The 22850-nt window shown below is 46.0% G+C and overlaps 2 protein-coding genes across 3 annotated transcripts; both read right to left on the reverse strand.

Annotated features, from left to right (window-relative positions):
- Positions 1-2005: 2005 nt before the first annotated feature.
- Positions 2006-5243, reverse strand: LOC109769869 (transcription factor ICE1). Its single transcript, XM_020328574.4, has 4 exons — positions 4467-5243; positions 2866-3102; positions 2565-2735; positions 2006-2399 (listed from the first exon to the last, which is right to left on the reverse strand). Exons 1-4 carry the CDS (start codon positions 5118-5120, stop codon positions 2316-2318), a joined length of 1146 nt encoding a protein of 381 aa, XP_020184163.1. The 5' UTR covers positions 5121-5243; the 3' UTR covers positions 2006-2315.
- Positions 5244-9481: 4238 nt separating this feature from the next.
- LOC109769867 (coiled-coil domain-containing protein SCD2) lies at positions 9482-17674 on the reverse strand. Of its 2 annotated transcripts, none has more exons than XM_020328572.4 (17): positions 17091-17674; positions 16575-16762; positions 15538-15607; positions 15093-15134; positions 14942-15004; positions 14676-14725; positions 14570-14597; positions 14180-14254; positions 13982-14092; positions 13845-13905; positions 12408-12527; positions 12195-12316; positions 10979-11048; positions 10392-10433; positions 10221-10261; positions 10012-10138; positions 9482-9903 (listed from the first exon to the last, which is right to left on the reverse strand). In XM_020328572.4, exons 1-17 carry the CDS (start codon positions 17487-17489, stop codon positions 9794-9796), a joined length of 1719 nt encoding a protein of 572 aa, XP_020184161.1. In that variant the 5' UTR covers positions 17490-17674; the 3' UTR covers positions 9482-9793. The 2 variants fall into 2 exon arrangements, with proteins under 2 accessions (XP_020184161.1, XP_020184160.1); XM_020328571.4 differs by having other exon boundaries at positions 12195-12331.
- Between the last annotated feature and the right edge of the window lie 5176 nt (positions 17675-22850).

A 22850-nucleotide genomic window follows, 5' to 3' on the forward strand; every position in this document is an offset into this window, starting at 1 on the left:
ATTGTTATTTGTTAGTAGCTAGGATGAACTGTCATTTGTTTTCTAACTAGGACGGAAACGATGTTTCAATTGTGTGTGGTAAGGTCACCACTGGTGAGAAAGGGTGATAACACCTTATACCGTGTACAACCAAACACCATGTAGCTCGTCAACCCAGTGCAACGGAGGCAACCAAACGCCAAGTGAAAATTGGTTCCCTGATGCAGCCAGCTTACATGCAGGCAACCAAACAATGTGGAGATGTTAGGTTTTGGACTGTATTACCTCAGACGCCAAGTGAAAATTGGTTCCCTGATGCAGCCAGCTTACATGCAGGCAACCAAACAATGTGGAGATGTTAGGTTTTGGACTGTATTACCTCAGTCAAACCCAACTGAGACATACATGCAAAGAGGAAAAAAAATGATGCATGCATCCAAACACACCCTTTGTGTTTCTTATGTGGTTGGGAGAGGTATGCTGACCATTTATTTATGTGCCTCTCTTTGATATGGCTATCTACAATGTGATTAAGGGGCAGTTTGATATTCACTTGCAATGGAAATATTTTCGTAATGCTAAGCAAAGGTTGTTTGACCTTCTTAACCATAGCAATGTGGTGCAAAGTGTGTCAGTTACATGTTGGCATATTTGGGACGCCCGAAATGAGACGTGGAATTCAGACTCTATGGCGAACCCTAATGTGAAATTAAGAAGATCCAGGCGTGTGTCAGTTACATGTTGGCATATTTGGGACGCCCGAAATGAGACGTGGAATTCAGACTCTAGGCTAACCCTAATGTGAAATTAAGAAGATTCAGGCCCATGTAGATATGATTGCTTTGCATTGTTTGAAGCCGAATCATTCACCAAGGTGTGTAGTTGTGAGGCAAGTTGAGAAACGGACTCCACCGCATATTGGCTTGGTTTGCCTGGATGTTGATGCACCAATCTTCACATCTTCATCGAGTTCGGCGGCGAGTGCGGTGACGCGGGACCATATGGGCAGGTGTTTGGTGGGTTGCCACCAATCCCTCCACGTCAGCCCAACCCCAGAATTTACAGAAGCTCTAGCTCTTCATTGTGTTGTCCTTCTCGTGTTGGATGAAAGTTTTCACAATCTCTTCTTGCACTCCGATTGCCTCCCGTTGATCAAGAAGGTGAATGCTCCGGATAGGGATAGATCGTTCACAAGTCTTGTTGTTGCTGATATCAAATCTTTAGCGAGCAACTTTGCTTCATTTTTCATTTATTCATGTAAGCCATTGCGCTAATAAGGTATACTCATTTGTTAGCAAGGGCGAGCGAGCTTGTTGCTTACTCAGCCTTCCAACAGTTTACCCCCGGTTGCATCCAGAATGTCGTAAACTCTGAATAATAATAGGAGTATTTTTTAAAACTCATGTCCAGTCTCCTCCTGTTTTCCATGTGGCAGGACGAACGGTCAAATCCTGTCAAGACTGGGATATTATATTCACTCAACTTACTAAACTACAGTGAAGCCGAGCCACGACTGCGGCACTGCTGCACCTGCAAATCTTGCCGCGGCCTGTGGCATATAGAGACGGCAGAATTCAAGAACCGCCCTCTGCCTCTGCCTGCCTGCTGCATGGCTGCATGCATTCAAGTACGTACACACACACACACACGCATAATCCTGCCAAATCCAGCATTCATGCATCGCAGGGAAGCAGCCAATCCGATCCCCAACTAATCCCCCATTCGCCTCAGGATCGCACATGGGCTATGTATAATGACCAGTTCAGCCAGCCGGCCTGCAAATGCTACAGAAACAGTTTGCATTGCATAAACCACAAGAGGCCAGAGTTCATTCAAAAAACAGTAGTAATCACAAGAGGCCAGAGAATTCAATTCCGTCCGGCCGCAGCTCGCCTGCAGCATGCTAGTACGAGCTGCATGGGAGCATGCAATCATTGTCCCCGAATCTCTTGGAAATATGCGGCACGACCATGACGACGCCATGGCCATGGGGTATGACTATGCTTGCAAAAGGAAACGCCCTCGGTTCGTTTTCAGCTCATCTCATTTCACCATGGTCCATGGAGGACCGACTGACTGGAGATAGTTCAACGGTAGGAAAAGATAACTGTTACATCACACAGGTTCACAGCACCAGAGAGAAGATCGGTCTCATGTCTGCAGGGAGGGAGATGGCGAGCCTCATCCCATCAAGTTGTCCAAGGAACTGGTAAAAAAGGAGCGGAACAGCACAAGTTTTTGTACATCTAGCATCATCCTGACTAGACAGTCAGGAGAGAGAGAGCCCATGATGATCATCACCGTCCTGGCGGTCTTGTCTCCCGGGGTTCACTCGCCTACATCGCGTTCTGGAGACCGGCGCAGTGCAGGAGCACGGCCTTAATTTCCTCCGGCAGGAGCCCAGGGCCCTCCCTGCATTGCTAGACAGCCAGAAGAACAGAACAGTAAAGATGGTGAACAGCAAGCAACGGTAGGATTTGATTTGATCGAAATGCACACTGTCACCGACCGACAGAATTAGCACGCATCGCCACAGGTACACAGTGGCGCAGAGAAGAGATGCTTGGCGGGAATTACAAACGAACCTCGGCGCGGAAGACGTCCATGGCGAAGCCGTCGAAGCAGCTGATGACGGCCTGCTCGATGTCGAGGCCGAGGCTGTCCAGCGCCCTCATGGTGGACAGCAGGATGCCCGGCCTGCGCGCGCAGAACATGTGGATGTTCACCGCCTGCCCCTCCCTCATCCTCACCTCCACCTGAACCACATACACACACAACCAATCAAGCACAGTTGAGTTCCACTGCTCTGTTCATACACAATGACACAATGGAAAAGGAGCATCAAGCTCCATGGCATGGCAGAAAGAATCAAAGAAATGGACTGACCGTCGCCTGCTGGCCGCTGGGGCTAGGGAAAGGGGCCGGCGGGCACCGCTCCTCCTTGATGCGGCCGGGGAACGGCTGCAGGGTGGGCGTCGACGGGAGGAAGCTATTAGCTGTCGATGGTCCACCGAGTGCGGCAGAGCTGGGAGCAGACTCGAGCTCGGAGTGGAGATCGCTAATCCTCTGCAGGAGCTCCTTCAGGTAGTCGATTGCATCACCAAGGATTGAAGCCCTATCCATCTGACGGCACAGGAGAAGGAAACAGGTGATGAGCTGCTGATCAACCACTACAAATTATCATGCAGCAGTGCAAAGACTGTTAGAATTAACAGCATTTTTAGACATAATAACTACGTTCTGTCGATATGCTAGGAAAACTGTTGGATTGCACAGGAAAACAAAAGTGGTGATGAGCTGCCGATCAACTACTGCCACATATTACTACCTCTGCTCCTAAATATAAGACGTTGGCAGTTCAATTTGACGCAATTCGAGCTGCCAAAACGTCTTATATTTAGGAACAGAGGATGTAGCATAAAACCATAGAAACTTAGAATTATTAACATCTTGACATAATCATGCTCTGCTGATACACTAGGAAAATGGCTACTCCCTCCGGCCCATAATATAAGAGCGTTTTTGTATGCACCATGAGATTCACTTCAGAGAAGATCCTTGTTTACTGTTCAAAACTATCCTGATGATTGTGAAGAAAAGCAAGTTGATTACATGAAACAACTGGAGGAAAATGCACTTTACACGCCAAAACATGCAGAAACTGGACTTTTCCAAGGAAACAAACAAAAGGCAGAAACCTCCAACGCTCGAACAACTGTCAAGTACACAAGGGGGGAAAAAGGAGCTTTGTTGGTTATCCAGTGAAAGGTGGCTTTCGATGACACCTTGTGCATGGCACTGTGTTCATTTTGCACCATTAAGCAAACATCAAAAGAAAAATTCCCCAACAAACACACTTGGCTGGTAGGTTGTACTGAAATTTACCAAGGCAGAACAGTAAAGCAAACATTCAACAAGCTGGGGAGGGATTCATGGTGCTAAATTTGCATGAATTTGTAATGACAAAAAATGTTTTGCAACGCATGAATTTCACGGAGCCTAAAGATTATTTAGACAATTGAAGGGTTTTATCACTCCCCGTTTCACGTGAACAAATTCAATAAGAAAATTCCCGCGCTCCGACCGGGGCCAAGAGATTTTGCGGACAATGGAACAGTTTTATCGCTCCCATTTCACGTGAATAAGTTCAATTCCTGCAAGACATAAGAAAATTTCCCGCGCTCGAAACACGGCTATAGGTTTTTCTTTTCAGATAATGTACAAGTTTTATTACTTCCTGGACATGGCCCTAGATAAGAACCAACATGACACTAAGGGTGCCATAGATCTCAACTAAAAATGGGTACTTTTGTGACATAAATTCATCCCAATTCAAGAATTCATCACCAAAATTCACCATCAAGTGCAGTAACAATCCATCCTAATATACTCACATCATAAACTAAAACTTGTAAATTGACAATAATATGTATAGGAACAAGTAGGTGACTAATTTCCACAGAACTGACGGCGGGAGCATTCCTCACCTTGCTGATCTTGGGCACCACGGAGCGCAGCATGTAGAGGCGGTCGTTGAGCTTCTTCCTGCGCCGCCGCTCCGCCATCAGGTTCTTGGCCGGCATCCCCTTCTTCTTGCCCTTGCCGTTGCCGCCGCCGCCGCCGCCACCTCCCCCCGGCGCGCCGACCACGGCATTCTCCAGCGAGGCCGAGACCCCCAAGGAGGAGGCGTCCACGCTCTGCTGATCCAGCTCGTCCTCGTCGTCCCACCCCATGCCATCGCCGAACGCCGACAGCGGGGGCGCCAAGAACCCCCCTTTCTGCCCTCCCGGCGCCACCGTCAGCGGCGGCGGGGCCTCGAGAAGGAACGGCGGGGCGTCGACGTTGAAGGGGTTGCCGCCGGACCCGAAGTCGTGGTAGGCCGGGGGCGCGGCGGCGGCGGAGGACGACGACGACGGGAAGGCGGCGTTGTAGTCGAACAGCGCGGCGTGCTCCATGGACATGAGCAGCGACGCCGAGGTCGGCGCGGGCGTGACGCCGCCCCTGGCGCCGCAGGGGAACCCGAACGCCGGGAACCCGGCCGTCGCCATCGCCTCCGACGTGAGGTACCCCCAGTCGCCCCCGCCGCCCCCCACCAGCTCGTCCTCCTTCTCCACCCCCACCGCCGCCGCCGAGTTCTCCATCACGCCCTCCCCTCCCACGGATTCTTGGCAAGTTCGCACGGTCAGTTACTGCAACTTATCTCTGCAACTCCAACCCTCCTTGGGTACTGGGTTCGGGATGCTACCTTCCCTTCTTATAGGCACGCAGAGGCCAGTGGCAGCGTGTACAGCTAAAATATGTTACATCCGGATGCTTTTGGAGATCACGGCCGTCCGATGCACCGTCGCACGAATCTCAAAGGCACATCCGACCGTCAAGGCAATGGGTGAAAGCAACGTCGCCGATACATCGCGCAGCGACAAGAGTATGCCTCCTTAACACATTTCTACGTTTAAAAGAGATAAAATGTAATTCTACGAAACTCGCAAAATTCCTCATTGTTAAATGCATTTTGGCGCGAAATTTGAACCGTGGTGACTAGGGCCATTGCCTCCTCCCCAACTCCGCCACTCCACCGGGAACCTGAAGTGTGGTGTGATTTATTTTTAGTTTTGCAAGTATACCGCCCCTTTTTCTTGCGGAGAAGTATGGTTCTTTTTGGAAGAGTGATAAACGGACCATAGCCATGGATATGTTTGTCAGTGGCTAGGCACACGTATGTATGTGACATGGAAAGGAAGAGGAAGATTCGGCGGGCACGAAAAGCATGAGAATTTTGTGTGCCATGCGCCGTGGTTTCTTACATGGAGATGAAGTGCGTGTATGCATCACTTGGGAACAGTAAGCTTTTGTCTTCTTCAACATAAAAAACCATGAGATTTGTTTTTACGCAACGTTTGCGCCGTCTTGTAGCGTATGAAAGTTGTTGCACCTAATCGAAGGATCAGATAGTGAGTTGGCATGAAGGTTTCCCTGTGTGTGAGCTAAGATGGAACGATGGGAAGAGATTACACATCGCAAGTTTTTACAAGAAAGGTTTTGCTGGCAGGGTGACACGTGTGCGGTGCCACTGATGGAGAATGAGCTGGCCTTTTTTGTTTCTCATTATCTTTGAAGGGTGTTGTGCAAAAAATCAAATGCTCTCTGTTGGTTTTTCTTGTAGTGTTTGCCCACAAGATAACCTTCAAACAAACAAAAAGAGAGAAGCGTACTGCAAACAAAAAAGAGAGGCTTACTTCGAACCAAGAAAAGAAGCAAGAAATGCTTTGCCACTCACTTTGCAAAACTAACTTGTCTCGGCTTTGGCTAAATTGTGTAACAAAATTTGTTTCAATTTTGTGTATGGCACGAAAGTTAGTTAACGGAACGTATTTATGTGGTGTTCCGGACGTGTAGATATTCATCAACCAACTCGATAGGTATAGTTGTTGCCGCATAACTACGAAAAATGTAGTTCCTGGCCTCAACCTATTCAACATAATCCAACTCTAGCCTTCGTCTAAGTGCTGCTGCAGCTGGATATGATATGTTATCCATAGTTTGGGCTGTTTGCTTACACTATCTTTGTTCACATGATAATTCAATGGTTGCATGCTTCTCTAAAAAAAATGTGGTAAAAAAGGGAGATCATTCTGTTCACGGTTTGAGAATGAGGGAAGGGTACATGATTGAATTCCTCCTCAGCCCTCGAGTGTGTGAGTGAGTGTGTATGTGCACAATGCCAATTACAAGCTCTCCCATGCATCTTGTGACCCTGCCGGAGCTGAGAAAGAGAACATCATCGGATGCAACACAATGGAATGGAATTATTGGAGAGAAAACTCGAAAAGGTTTGCCCTCCCCACCAGGACTCACATGTGTGCAAAGTGAGAGGAAGGGAATTCAATTTTTCTTGTCGTTCGCCGGCCTAATTTGATGTGGACACTATGCGAGCTACTACCATAGAAGAAATTACGCGTTGCCAAGTTGGTTGTGTGCATCGTATCTTCGGAGACCACGAGTTTATCTTCCATTATCTAAAATAAATAGCAATCTGATGCGACCACTTGATATATGATTGAAGAACTAAATCACAAGCCGACAAGTTCACACGCTAAAGCAGCTCGTTGTTAATCGGTGGGCTGCAACAACTTGTGATATGGTGTAAGAGAAATTACGAGTTCGACTTTTGTAAAACAAATTGTTGTCGTACGACAAGTCATGATTTTTTTTTAGGATAACAAGTCACAAGTTGATTGGATATTTCTCATGCGTAGGTGGTCATTTTCTAAAGAACGTACGAGACTTCAAATTCGATTAGTTGTTGTGTATGACCAAGTCGCAGGTTGATTGGATTCCTATCGTGAGAAATGTTTAGACGCACCCAAATTGTACCTTTTTGTGATCTAGTGGCTTGTAGTATTATTACCTCTTGACAGGTATAGTAGGATAAGGGTTCATGTAAAAATTAAACTCTCTAGGTTATAAGTCTTAGTTGTAAAATAAAAGTCTTTGAGGTTTGTCTAAACAAAGAAAAAATAGAAATCAGTAAAGACAATGGTAAACAAGGAGACTATTGTTTGTGCATATTACTACCTCCCTTACAAAATATTAGGTGCAGTTTTAATAGTACTATATTCATATTTTGGAGCGGTTTGAGTACTACTTCTTTTAGAACGTAATTGATGTTGTTTTAGTTTGGGCTAAATATAAGAAGTACCTCCCTCGGATAGAACTACAAATGAATGCGCCACTGAATTAGTTAATGCGATTCAGCCGTTGAAGGGGCATGAATGTGATCGCCGCTGTTTAAACTCCCTGTACATCTCAGATACGTGCCGCTGAAAGGTCGGTTGCAACTTTGTACAGCTACAGCTAGCAAGATTTGATTAGATCGGGACTGTTGATTGGTTTGATGAGAGGGCCACTTGTAGCTGCAACTTGGAGGAGCCAGCTGCATACAAGCAGTAGAACTGTCGTCCATCGTCTATACCCTGAAGTACGTACCAACATCATTCAGAACTAAATCAACATCAACACAATGCACATCATCATACATACATACGTACATACATAGATGTGGTGCCGAGGCCATTGTGTGCAAGTATACATAACACATAACAGAAGCAGATAAATATATGTCGTGTTATATCCACGAGGCATGCATGCGGTTTCATGATCAGTTACGTACGTACTCCCTCCGTTCCTAAATATTTGTCTTTCTAGACATTTCAACAAGTGACTACATACGGAGCAAAATGAATGAATCTACATTCTAAAATATGTCTACATACATCCGTATATGGTAGCCATTTGAAATGTCTAGAAAGACAAATATTTAGGAACGGAGGGAGTATATGCGAAATGATGTTTGGTTCTTCATGCATGCAAGCAAGCATGCATGTATTTTCCCTGCACGTACGCACGCATACAGTATACATACATAGCCGTACCTAACTGTAGTCTAAGCTATAGTAGAAAGCAGTGGCTAGCTAGTAGGCGCTAGGCAGTGGCGAACGCCAACCGTATGAGACGGCGATGGTACGACAGCGAGGCCCGATCGATCGGTCGATGGATCGCTGGCTGGCTGGCTTTAACGTGTAGGCGAGGGAATGAGCGTCCATGGCCACCATGGATGGACGAATGAATGCCCAGGGGCGCGAGGTATGAAAGGGAGTGGAGAATAAATAGGAGGCAGCAAAGGCGAGCGCCGGAGAGCGGCAGCGCGTCCCAGGCTTCCCGTGAAGCCCCTAAACCATTCTTGACCCTCCACCCCCCAAAAAGAAGAAGAGATGGATGCGTCTAGCGATCCATGGATGGATCGACAGGGCGATCAATTCCCAGCTAGCGCGTATGGTGTGGACCGGACCGGACCGTCCGTCATCCACGCCAATCGCCGCCGGGCAGCGACGCGGCGCTGGCTCTGCCCTCGGCGCCAGGAAACCGGAGGAGATCCGCCCCGGCGCACGGCACCGATCGAGGAGATTCCGTCGCAGTCGTGGTGTGTGTAGACAGGGTCTTTGGTAATCATGACAGGCACGATGAGAAGCTCGACCGAAAACGTACTGGGCCTCGCAATGTGGTGTCCGTGCAGGACGAGTTTGAGTTGGGCTCTGTCCATTCCTGGGGTGTATGGAAATCGCAGGTCATGTGACTAGCGAGAGGGACGTGCAGCGAGACAGGAGAGCGGAGGGGAGCTTTCACCTGTCGTCCAACCGTCTCTGCGGCAGTAGTAGACTCCCAAAGAGTCGCGTTCCCATCCCAACCTCAGACCCTGCATCAAACCACGCAGAAAGTCAGCTCACTATGCATCAAACAAGATTCAGATTTTCATGATAAGGCCAGTCTTTACCACAGAGATTACAGCAGAAGCTCAGCAGGGCAAGTGGACTACCAACAGTAGTTAACAGGTGGCACATCTCTTTCTCTCTCTCTCGGTGAAGCACGTACACAAGATAGCTTGCACTTTTTTCATCCGTTCAGTTCGTGAGACCAGACAGCTGAGTAAGCATGGGAGACGGAGTAATCACAGAAATTCACAATTACCAGGTGAGGTGAGGTCATCATCGTCTTTGCCAGGACAAAGCCAATTACACATTCCACGGAACTAATGCAACAAAGAGATAAAATCGGCTACACAAACTCGTCGGAATCTGGACAAGTCCATTGCTCAACGCTGGAGGACTGAAGCATCGCTGCTGCTTGGAGACCGATGATTCCATGGTATACCAAGGGCCTGAGACCTGCTGGGAACCGGAGTTCCCGTTTGTCCAAAACTGGGGTGATACACTAGCATAGACCACAACCGATCATGAACTCATGACGCGCGCCCTCCCTATTCGTCCTCCATCGCCGCTGAGGCAGCTTCGTCGATGTCTGCACGTGTGCCCTCCCACAACTGCTGCTCTATGCCCAATTTCCTGAGCTCTGTCAGACCTCGCTCCACTGCAGTGGCAAGACACACGTTGTTCAGTAAACACAGGGAATGGGAATTCACGCCAATAGCCAGTTTTTTAACAGTAATACGTAGGTAATAGGGAACAAGCATCATACCATCTATAGCATCATGAGAATTTGGAGCAACCGCGTTGCGAGCAATCCAAAACTGAAGCCGTTCGTCAGCAATATCTTCCTCGATACCATGAGTTTTGGCTCTTCTCCAGAAGTATATAAGCCATGCCTGCATTTGGTGGTATGAAGTCCATAAATAACAATATTTGCAAGGAAAAAAATCAACAATTTTCACATTACTGAAGGCTTACATGCTTGAAGCTAACATCCTCCGCCTCCTCGTTGCTAAGGTCTGCAATATGTCAAATAGTTTCAGTTTAACGGAATTAAAATCAAGTTAAAATGTATACATATAATACAATGTCAAACAGTAAAAGGGAAGTTCAGAAAGATAATCTATAAGAGAATAAAGGAGGTATTACCAAATGCCTCCAAGAATTTAGGTTCGCCAGGTGATTTATAATCTGAAAAGAAATTTTAACTTGCTTAGTAAGAATGCAAGCAAAGACACGTAATTGCATCTGAATTGACTCGTTGGGAAATCATTCCAATGGAAAAAAATAGTGCATGCACCTGCAGATGATACACGACAATCGACACTTTTTTGTTTCATGTAATGACCACTACCAAATCTGGGCGTTAGTGAAACAGTTATTGGAAAGACCATTGAATTAATTATGTGAGGGATTTGTAATGTTTCAAATGGATACACCAAATTATAGGACATGCAAATCTCGAACTTTGGCAGGAGACCCTGTTGATTGTTGATAAGGCTTTTTCCCTTTAATAAACACACCGTACAAAAGTTTTGCTAATGAACCTTGAAAATAGTTAGGTCATGTACCCTGCCACTACAGCGCAGACTTAAAAGCAGATAAAGAAAGAAGCAAATAAATTGCAGACAGAGGATTACAATTTGTTCAGTAAAGTGAAGCCTAATAATAAAGCTGTAGCACCATGTATAGTAAGCAAGCAGTTCTCCATGATTGAAATAATACAGAAGGCAAACCTGATGTGAATTGCCGAACTATGCTAGGTCTCCGGTGTTGACCAAGTGCAACCACAACAGCATCTTCCACCTACATGACAATAACAAAATTGAGAACCACAGTGACTGCTAAGGTTTTTGAGTCGATGAGTCAACGGGTCGCTCAGGGGGGGGCGACTCTAGACTAGTCATGACTAGTCTAGACTCATGGTCGACAAGTGACATGAGTTAAGCAGTAGATAGTAGGTACAATAAAACTACCATACATAAGCACTATCCTGTATCATCTCTTTTCCTTTTGCTCTGATCTGCTCTAGACCTCTAGTGCTTCTGCTTGGTAGCTTAGGGGAGGAGGGGAGGAGCAGACCAGCAACAGCAACCAGGGGAGGAGGGAGGAGCAGACTAGCAGCAGCAGCAACCAGGGGAGGAGCAGATCCGCAGCAGCAACAAGGGGAGGAGGGGAGGAGCAGCAAGCCAGCAACCATAGGCGGCTGCGGCTGCCAAGGAGAGGGTTGGGTCGGGGGGGAGGGGGAACTGCTTCGGTCTAGGTTTCCAGGGGGGATGGGCAAGCAAATACGGTAAAACAAACATATAACAGGTGGGCCCCAAAAAAATTGAGTCGTTCGACCCAGAAAACACGACTAGTCATGACTATTCGAGACTAGTCGTTTGAGTCGAGTCGAGTCGCCAGGCTGAGTCGACCCTGCCAGTGGGACTCATCGACTAGTCGACGACTAGTCGCGAGTAGTCGAGCGACTCGAAATCAGAGTGCTAAGCCAAGCCAGTGAGCAGTTGCAGAAAGGAGAGGAACTGTATGGTAATAGAAGAGCAAAACTGCACATATGGCCTGTTTCATTTGTACAATAGTTGAAAGAATCCCCATACAAATGATACTTTTGAGCCCCACTGTTGCATTAGAATTCCCATCGATCCCTTCCTACTTTTGGCACAAGGAAAACTCTGCCAACAAACTAGATTATGCTTCCACCTAAGCATTCCATTGTGCTAAATCAGGAGAGGCTAAGATAAACTTTGCAGAATAGTAGAGGAGCTATTAACTGCCTAGCGAGCATAAATAGTTTGCCCAATAATGTGCAAGCCAGCTAATGCCCCACGAGTTTTGCTGCAGAAGCTTGTTCCTGCATTTTAAGTTTGCATGTGTACATCTGCAGTTTTGCAATTGAGAAATCTAGAAAATAGCAGTTAACATAAGCTGGTGAGAAGGGCAGACGAATACCTTCAAAGATGAAAGCTCCCTAAGTCCCATTTCAACTGAGAGCATGCTCTCAATGTTGCCTTCTCCCATTACGTCACTCATTTCTCGCACAAGCCTATTTCTCCTCTGAGCATCATCCTCACCTGCTTGAATGAATTCTAAGAATAGTTCATTGGAGTGTGCATGGAATAAACTGGGATTTACAACTTATACAATATAAAAATGCAGACTTACCTTGCTTACGAGGCTGCTCCTTAATAGCCTTTTGACCAGCAGAGAGAACAACCTCGAGAGGAAGAGGGGCTAAAGATGACCAATGTTCATGCTTTGACACCGCGATCTCGGGGTAAACTCCTGCAAGTTTATTAGGAGGCCATCAGATAACCAAAAACCAGGATGGGAATAGAAGTACATGCAAAAATTAGCCTTGCTTGCTCGTGTGAACTAGACTTGAGCATTTTCCAGGCAGAGCCTTTGCTAGGTCTTGTTCCTTTTGGTCCCCTAATCTAGGCACAGGCCCAGCCCTACACATAGTTGGGCTGGGCTGGACTGGTTGGCAATTGGCCGGTTAGCTCCACTAGTCTAAGCCTGCACCAGCCCCAGATTTGGGGTGAGGCTGAGCCAAATGTGCCTACCCTACTGACACCACAGATTATTAGTATCCACAGCATAAAATTACGAAGTCTTTACAACTAATTAGCTCTCATTGATCCTACCACAGTCCACATCGCACTTGATCTTTTGTCAGACATAGAGCAAAGTGCAAAAGAGTCCCTAGGACATCAGGCCAACCTAACAAAGCTAAAACATCAACCATAGAGTCAAAATACCTGCTAAATATCCATGGAAGCTAGCTATCTAAGGAAGCATCCCATCCATGTAAAATTGCCTCTATAATCCTCTTCGGCGCCCTTCCTGCTGGTGCTTAGCTTATTTTACTTTCCCTTATTTTATTCTGTAACAGGGTAATATCCTACACATTCCTACTGTTTTCAAGACTTTGTTTTGTAGTCTATGTTCCATTGGCATTTGTGGTGAATCATGATAATCGTGTTTGGTTGAGCTGCTTGTAGATACATGAGGGCGTTTGGGTAGCTGTTCTTTTTCTCATCAGTTGCAGAGAGAGATATTGTTGCGTTCCAAAATACTCCCTCCTTCCCATAATATAAGGTACGATTGACTTTTTACGGTCTTTGATGCATGACTTTGACCACTAATATATACTCCCTCCCTCCCAAAATAAGTGTCTCAACTTTATACTAACGTTAGTACAAAGTTGTACTAAAGTTAAGACACTTATTTTGAGACGGAGGGAGTATTAAAGTACATGGATTGAACATGAATGAACAGCATCGTCGTGTTTGTCTTGCAAAATAATTTTATTTCATATGTATGTATACTAATTTTATAGACATACAATACATGAAAATTATAGTCAAAGTTGTCCAACGAAGACCGGAAAAGTCAATCTGCAACTTATATTTTGGGAAGGAGGGAGAGGGAGTATATGAGATAAGATGTGAGAGCAAAACCGTTGGATATAAATGCACATAAGCTTTGATTTCAGTAAATGCCTAGCGAGCATAATTAGAGAATAGATCATAATGGGCAAGTGGACAATGACATCATGTTGAACAATATTCCACTAAAATGGTTTTGTAGGCAACTTACCATATTGAACCGCTAAGCCCCAATAACGTGCAAGCCAGCACCTTTTTAGGACAACCTCTTCCTAGCATAAAGTTGCAAACAGATCAAAATCCATGTCAAGAACAAAGTGATTACGATAGTACATAAATCAGACCAACCATTTCTTCTTGGGTTAAGATCATTCTCTGAGTCATGGACCGGAGAGCCTTTGTCTCGGACTCTGCCTCCTTTAGCTGGTCCATAACAGCTGCAACCTCCTCTTTGGCAGACTGTTTAATGCATGAGTGAACACAAATGAGTTAAATATAAGAACATATACAAACCAACAAAAGCTGCTGGATGTTGAGTATCATTACCTCAAGTTCATGCTTTATTGTTGATACTTCTCCATTTCTACCATCATTTGATTCCCTTGCAGCCTTTAGTGCAGCCTGACGCATATATACAAATAAAATACAGAAGATCGCTCAAGTGTTGGTCAACTATTCAACTGTTAAAAGCATACAGAAGATCACTCATTCGGCGAAATTATGGAGTAAGGATCTAGCATGGCGATATGCATTTAGACACAACAAGAACTAGAAAAACGATGGCATTGGATTTCTGCAGAGGATTTGTCCTCTTGTTTGAATAATAGACGACATTATAGAGGCAATTTCACCATACACATCAACATCATGGCTAAATAAACAGAATGAAAAGCTGACTTGGCAGCAACCTATGAGTAAAACACAAGAATAACTAACCTCCCGCTGTTTAAGTGCCGCTTCCTTCCTGCCAGCATTCATGTAAATGTTATTCTATGCCCATTTCTGGATTTGTGAAATTGGCATATTCAGGCATGGAACAAACCTGCTCAAGAGGCGAGCTTCTAAGGATACCCCATCTCCGAGAGCAGCTACCTTCGTATATTAGTAAATTATGATATTAGCAAACATAAGGTGCATAGAGCTCATTTTGCAAGGAACACGTGCATTCTCTTGACACAGAAGGATTGATTTATTCCAATATTTCAGAACTCTATAGTTGAGATGGACTCAAAATATGTTTCACAAATGAGCAAACATGTCAAAATATAAAACACATCAGGAGATTTTGTTAGTGGATCCTAATTTCACCTGTTTCTCAAGCTCCTTGGCCCTAGCTTCCGCTTCCTCACATTTTTCTTCAGCACGCCGTAACTGTTGTTCCAGATTCAGAATAAGCTTAGATAAGCCCGTCATAGAAAAGATTAGTGCATTGCACTATAATGATGGTGTTTGTCATTACCTTGTCTAGAACGCTTTCATTCTCCTCTTGTAGCATATCAAGCTGCAAGATATCAGTGCATTAGTCTTCATATAGCTTATGCACTCTTCAACTATTCAGTTCTCTAGTAAAAAAAAATCTAACAGTTAAACAAGAAACTATGAATAAATGTCATTCCAGCTTTCAAATTTGTTCCTAGAAACATGAGATTGCACGATATCAATGTGACCTTTTGTACCATCTTTTTAACATGGGATGCGCCTCATCTTCATTGTCTAAATTGTTATTTCCGAAGTCATTTACTACTACAGACTAGTAACCCAAACCACAAGAGAGTAGGTGTCCTAATGAATGTCTTGAGTGAGAAATATGGATATTTGCATATGTTCCTTGGTTGCTGTGCAAAAGAATTAGAATGTTATCTAGTTAGAAATAGATGGAGTAGTTTCCATAGAAAAAAGAAAACCTCATCTTGAAGCGTAGATGACTCTCTCCGTGGCGCTGATTCTCTAGAGTTAAGTGGGGCTGTATCAAACCTGGAGCAGGAAAGGTCAAAACATATACATGTTGCTCTTTTCATTAGGATATATAGAAAAGGGGTGCAGGGAAACTCAAGCTAGAAAAAAAAGTTGATAATGTGGTAATTCAAAAATTTCGATGCACAAATGCAACATGAAATGCAATGCCCACGGTAACTTACAGAAAATGTAGGAGTGAGTTTCACATGATGTTGAATTATTTAAATAAATTATAATGTGCTGCATGTAGATGTAATTAACTAATCGGTAACCTCCATTTTAGGGCGTCAAAACCAATGATTTGCTATAATTGGTAATACTCCCGGCAACTAAATAGATTATGCAGCACAAGTCAGCAAAGCACAGTAATGTCTTACTGGCCACGAGGCATACTACTCACACAGCCATGATGTTGACCTAATCTAAAATCAGATTCACAATTTAGATGAGATATTTTTTACATTTCAGTAACCACTGCAGCACGTAGTAGGCTAGTATGCATGCACAACTGGACTCAATGCTTCAATTTATTAGGTAGAAGATCAGAAGCTCTCTGCTGTAACAGATGTTCCAACTTATGATACTGATGTGGCAATGACATCCTTTACAAATAACAGCCCAGAAGCTTAATAGTGTGTCCAGTTCATGTTTACCTGCTGGTTAATGGGCACATAAGGGTTGGATCATATGTTAATGCTACATTGATACATCATCATGCTGGGTAAAGTTAAATAAACATTGGCCATACCAGAATTTCATTAACTACAACATGTAAAAAGACCTAATGACAAGTCCAGTCAAATTAAGCCCATAGGAAGAGTTGATTAATTCAGTAAGCTAGTATCATCAGTTATTCTAATAAGTGGCACAGGAAGTAAAATTCACTAACTATTGCTCGGACGCACACTAGTATCATGTGTTCATTATGTAGAGCTCCAGCATACATGTACATTCTGCAGATCAGCGGGTATGTCACTGCATGTACCTTTTCTGTCGAGGGCGCTCCACTGGAGATTCCACAGCCACAGGCGGGATAGGAGACGGGGTTCGGATCGTAGTGCTGGTTTTGATTGGTGGAACCACTGTGGCGGTCGGTCGTGATGCAATGGCGGCTGTCCTCCCGGCTGATGCTGAGCGGACTGTAGGAGGCGGCTCTACAATGTTCCGACCTAACTAATGAAAACACGAGGAGATCAAATTAGCAGAAGGCCACAGAGCAAGCAAATTGAGCAGATCAGAGACACCAATTCAAAAATCGTAATCACTCATCAGTCTGCCGAACACTGCCGATGAAAAGGGACTAGAAATACGCATGGCATTAGACAATGGGAAGTAGCTTGATTCGCAAATTCAACTAATGACGCATGCTCTGACACCGATTTGACCACGATTTGACCAGCCATGACTAAATTCGCCCATAGCTCGAGCTCAAAACAGCCGAATCCGAAGCAGGGGCGCGGCCTCGAGCGGGGCCAGCGGGAGATCCGGGGAGCAGAATTACCGCAGGGGAGGGAGATCTCGCGGTGCGGCCGAGCAGGGAGACGCCGTTGCTGCCGTGCCCCGCGCGGGCGCCGCTGCCGAACCTGGCGGGGGGCGGGGGCGGGTGGTCGTTGGCGTAGTCGTCCTCGTCGTCGTCGTCCCCGGCGGCCGCGGCGGCGCTCTGGGAGGCCATGACCTGCGCGAGCCTGGCGGCCGCGGCGCGCGCGGCGACGTTCTGCGTGCGGCGCACGTTGGAGATGCCCCCGACGCCCGCGGCGCCGGCGCCCGGGAGGGAGGCCGCGGAGGAGGTGGAGGAGGAGCGGTGGTGCGAGGGGGAGACGCCGCCCGGGGAGGTGGAGCCCGTGCTGCTGCCGCTGCGCTGCCGCCCGTAGACGGGGCTCCCCGCCCGGAGACGGTCCATGGCGGGCGGGCTCGCCGGAGCGGGGAGGGATCTGGGCCGCCGGGAGAGCGGTGCGGGGGGAGGCCGCGCGGCAGCACGACGCGGAGATGGCGAGGCGGGGAGGGGCAGGGGCGGCAAGTGGTGGAAGGTAGTAGTGGGGCAGACTACGCTCGCGATTCCGGTGGAGTTTTTTCGGTTTTTTGCCTTCTCGCAGTTTGGCCCCTCGTGTAGAATCGCCCTTGAGGGAACCTCCACATGTCCTTGAGTGACACCTGAGGATGCCAGGTCAGCACACATGTGGCGTTATATATGAGGTGCTATGTCCGCCGTTGATTAGTACCAACCACGCCTACAACTAGAAACATGTGAAGACCCCGCCAGCATAGTAAAGGGACGCCGCTTGACAAGAGGTCTCTCTTTTTATCCCCAAAGAGGATATGAGGAGGTTGAAGACAAAGTTGAAGCATTTGATAGAAAAAAATATGCCTCGTAAAATAGGCAATAGATGACGACAAAGCTTCGAACTCCATTTCTCTACAATTACCTGCCTAGCCCATGAACCCGAGACGCAACCTCCGATAGAGGTTGAAGTGGAGTTGAGCATGAAAAGATGGCACATGGTCAATAGCTGTCAGGGACCTTGGTTTGGTGCATAAAATTAGAAAGGGAACATAGCAAAAAAAATGAAACAGTACCAAGGCATGAGATGAAAAACACCTTGAGCCTGAATGACAAGTTCGTATCATCAGACACCTTGACCTAAAGGAACTAGATCTAGCGAATAATGGAAAGGGTGGCCCAAACGAACACGCGTTGGCAACCATGTTTTTCATCGAAAAAGCAAGTCTAATCTGCGTGCATTGCATACATACGACATATAAATAATGTGCAAATATGTAAAGTGTATGTTGTAACTTTGAGAATGTTTCTTTTCACTAGCCGTACTCGCTCTCTCTCCAGGAAAATAGGTATTCTCCCCCTTTCAGAAAGAGCCTAGCCTTCTTTCTATCACCTGCATCCACATGTGATATACACATTTGAAACACAAAGCACAAACATTCTATACAACCGAATAGTGCAAGGAACTACTAATAAACAAATACCATGAAAGGTCAGGGGGTATCATGCAAGTGAAACGGAGTGCAACAATCGTGGAAGCGAATTTCCAGTCTGGTTTTCCACATCTCTCGCCGCAGGGGCCGAGAGCGATGTTCTCGGTGCGTGCTGGCGCCGCGTGCCGCGTGAACCCGATCGATCCGCTGCGTGGCGCGGAACGCTCCTTTTCGCCCCTCCGCCACCGTCGATCTGACTGATCTGACGGACGGGACACCGCCTCCGCGGGGGACTCGAGCGCGCGGCCTGCTCAGCGGATCCGCAGGTGAACGGTTGTGGCAGAATACCGGCATCCATCCCCGTCAGGATTGCTCCTGGCAGGGTACAAAACTAACGGACCGAAGAAAGCGGGCTCCATGGTGTACCGGGGAGGAAGAGCAAATGTCGACGTTTGGAACTCGGTGGCTCATGGAAGATCACACCCGCGGTTACCAAGATAAGTTCCAGTGATTTGAAAAAAAAAATCAGTGTTGCACACGATAGCACCACTAGGACTCGATTTGTGGTTCTGGACATGATATTTGTCCGTAGACTGACCCAGACTATGTACGCACTATTTTTTAAGTCCGTGATACCCAAAATAATTATAGAAAATAGGATGCAAATATTCTTAGTACAACAATAATTCAAATATAAAAATTATGTTTGAGATAACTGGATGTTCAACAAGTTTTTCGAATTTAACGATACCCGAGTTAGAATCTGCACATGTCCTCCCACGCCCTGTGCCACTTAAGCTTCACCCAACAATGTATGAATGTAAATGGCCTGCCCTCAGTCCTATGGCACAACACGACGGGACGTCTGGGCTATACAACGTGATGATTATCAAGTTGCAACATTGTGTGAATGAATGAATTGACCAACATGTAGAGCAACAAGAAGCAAAACTTACGATCTTAATGGTTTTGCGAACCCGGTGTCCACCTTCTCTCCATTTCTGCAATCGCACCATAAAACTTCATGACAGAGTTGGTACGGTGATGGCGTACCACCGATGGGCTGGCGACTTTACATTGTGATCGTGAATCACGTGCAAGTCATAGGGCGCGAAGTGCTTTTGCTTATGAACAAAGCATGCACGTTTCGCCAAAAGGTTGAGCCCCCTTGCCTATGCCGAAAAAGTATACGACCTTCCATGCATCACACAACAATTCATCCTTCATCACCAAGTACCTCGCCCGCCATCGTGCTTACTCTAGAAAACAACAAGAAGTTCAACATAAAAGCTCAATTGCATTTTGACTGAACACCTATCAGGCGTGGTGTCCGCCATGGATGGCGTCGGCAAGGGGCGGAGGATACCTGGCTACGAACGGATCCTGGATGGGCGGTGGTGTAGCCCAAGGCGGGCATGCGCGTGGGTTTGCCGACGTCCAACAATGCCTGGGCGGCAACCAGAGAGGTACAACGATGTCATACGAGGAGGGTGCATATGCAGAGCAAGGTGGACAGGGGCAGAGTGGAAGAAAAGTGGCCCGTGAGGGGGATGTGAGTGGGCCAGGGGTGTCGGACTCCTACGAAGCTCCCTCTAGTTTGCGTCTGGTTGCGGGATTTCGAACAACCGGACGCGTCTGTGGATCGATGGGGTATAGTGTTGGATGAAAAACTACATCTAGGAAGCTTGGTCCGAATGTATGCGGGCGTTTTGAGGGTCGGTGTTAAGATGCCCTTGTGCTTATTCTAAAAATTACTATTCCCTCTGTATGTCACATGAGGGCACTCCTCAAAACCTTCTCCATTTGTCTACCTGAACAGTTCAGACAGTGTCTATCAAACGGACCTCCCCAAGCCTTCCTCATTTGTCCGGACTGTCGGGACCTCTTTAAATTCAGTCCATATGTGTGACGGATATGGGGATGTCTGGACATGTCCTCACTGTTGGATCATACAGGTCAGGCCCATCCATAATCCTACAAATCGACCACCCTCCTCTGTTACGCGCACCGCCTTGGGACACCGTTGCCGCCCCTAACGCCACCACGGTACATCCTACTTGCCCGGCGGTGGCGCCATACACCTAGCACACCATATGTTCAACAAAATGTCCAGACAGGGTTTTGACCTTTTTTAGCTGTTGCACAGTTGTAGGTACACCCGATGCGCTAAGAAGATGAATTTATTTACAACGAGTTATTTGATTCGTCGTCATCGGAAGGTGATGACGGTGACTACGAGTTGTTGCTGCTGATGATGATGAGCATCCTCAAATCAATGGAGAAAGAGGGGCATGCTCTGAACTTTAAAGGTTCAGCGCTGGCCAGGATGATACCTATTAACCGTAATAGGTCAAAGGGCTATGTTCATCTTGTAGAGCATTTATGGATACATCATAGAAACCATTAAATCCACAATGTCGTTTGACTTTAATATTTGAACTATGTACTCTGAATAAGATTTATGTTCGAATTGTGTATTTTAAGTTTTGAACCATTTATTTCTATGTTCAAACTATATCCTTCTAGTATTCAACAAGTTTGGTTGAAATATACGCAAAAAAAAGAAGGTGGACATATGGGGAGAAGAGATATGATGGGTACCGCTGGAGCGGAGAGGGTCCAATGGGACTCAATCCCTTGTTGTCGACACATATCACTTGCCCGTGGAGATGCCCTAACTGATGTTTTGGAGATGACTTCATGCAGTCCTTCAAAAAATTGTCCATCGATATTCTTTTGGGGTGGGTTGGGGGGGGGGGGGGTCCGAATTCCATTTTATTGGTTTGATTAAAAAACTGTTTGTCTTAGAAAGTAGAAAGTATACCCGGAATATCCTTTTTCCTTCTTGCGTTCTATATGTATATTAAATTAGTGCTCAAAGTTAAAATTTTGAAGACCGTGGCAAAAAAAACATCACTTATTTGTGATGCCAAGGGAGCAGGCATAAATTTTGGCAATTGCGACTTGAAGAAACACTAAAATGGACAAAAGTGTAGACAAGCAAGATTATGATTATCCACCGCAATGCCAAAACGTAGCCGAAGGCTCACTCTATGAGTAGTTAAAGATGGGTAAGCTAATTCCTGCAAAAAAAAAGGATAAGCTAAACACTAATTATAGAGAAAAGATGGTTGGGAAGACGATGATTATCATGATATATAGCAATTTTAGTCATCGACTTCCGGTAATTATGGTCTCGTGGGATTGGATACTCTAAGTTTTTTTTTCAGTGTACCACTTGCATGCAATACAAAAAGAATATATTCATGGAGTCTAACTTTGCAATACAATTGTTTCTCAGCTACATAGCAATGCCATTTAATTTCTACAAGATGCCTAATTTTTTTAATTTCTACAAGTTTTATGTTAATGTCTTTTTGTGTGTGGAAAAGATCTATTCATCTTCAATAATGGCAGTACAATGAACACAAAAAATAATAAAAATTACATCCAGATTCGTAGACCACCTAGCGACGACTACAAACACTGAAGTGAACCGAAGGCGCGCCGCCATCATCGCCCCTCCCTCGCCGGAGTCGGACATAACTTGTTGTAGTAGAGGATCGGGAAGTCGTTGCGCTAAGGCCTCATAGGACCAACGCACCAGAACAACAACCGTCGCCGATGAAGAGAAAGTTAGATCGGAAGGATCCAACCTGAAGACACATGAACAAAGATGAACAAAGACCGGGTCCGAACGAATCCACCAAACAACCACCGAACGAATCCCACGAGATCTACCGAAGACACACGTCCACACACCCTCCGACGATACTAGACGCACCACCGGAACGGGGCTAGGCAGTGAGAACCTTATTTCATATTCAAGAAGCCGCTGCCGTCTCCTTTTCTTGAGCAGGACATAGACTCTAACAAAACTTGAAGAAGCACTTAAAATGGAGCCCTCCCGCTGGCACTAAACTCACAACTTTTTCCCGGAATCAAATGGAGATGAACGTTATATGAAGATTATTTTCTAGTTTCTACATTTTGTGTTCACATCTTTTTTTTAACACAGTATAGACGCAAGCGCTCGCACACCCTACCCCTATGAGCACCTTCGAAAGACCAAGCCGGCATATCATCTTGAGATTTACGAAGTCACCGTAGGCTCCTCGTCGTTCGGAAATCCTAAAATAAATCCAGGAATAATGTGAGCAACAAGACTTGAACCCTGATGGGCTGGGGATACCACTGTCCACCTAACCATCAACCACACGTTGGTTCGCTTGTGTTTGCATCTCTTATTGTCATAAAGTTTGGAAGGTGGTGAGGGGGCTCCATGCAGCTACCACGATCACGGCTCGGGCGCTTGGCTTCCATCCAAAAT

This window comes from Aegilops tauschii, chromosome 3 (genome assembly GCF_002575655.3).
Source record: "Aegilops tauschii subsp. strangulata cultivar AL8/78 chromosome 3, Aet v6.0, whole genome shotgun sequence".
Lineage (NCBI taxonomy): Eukaryota > Viridiplantae > Streptophyta > Magnoliopsida > Poales > Poaceae > Aegilops > Aegilops tauschii.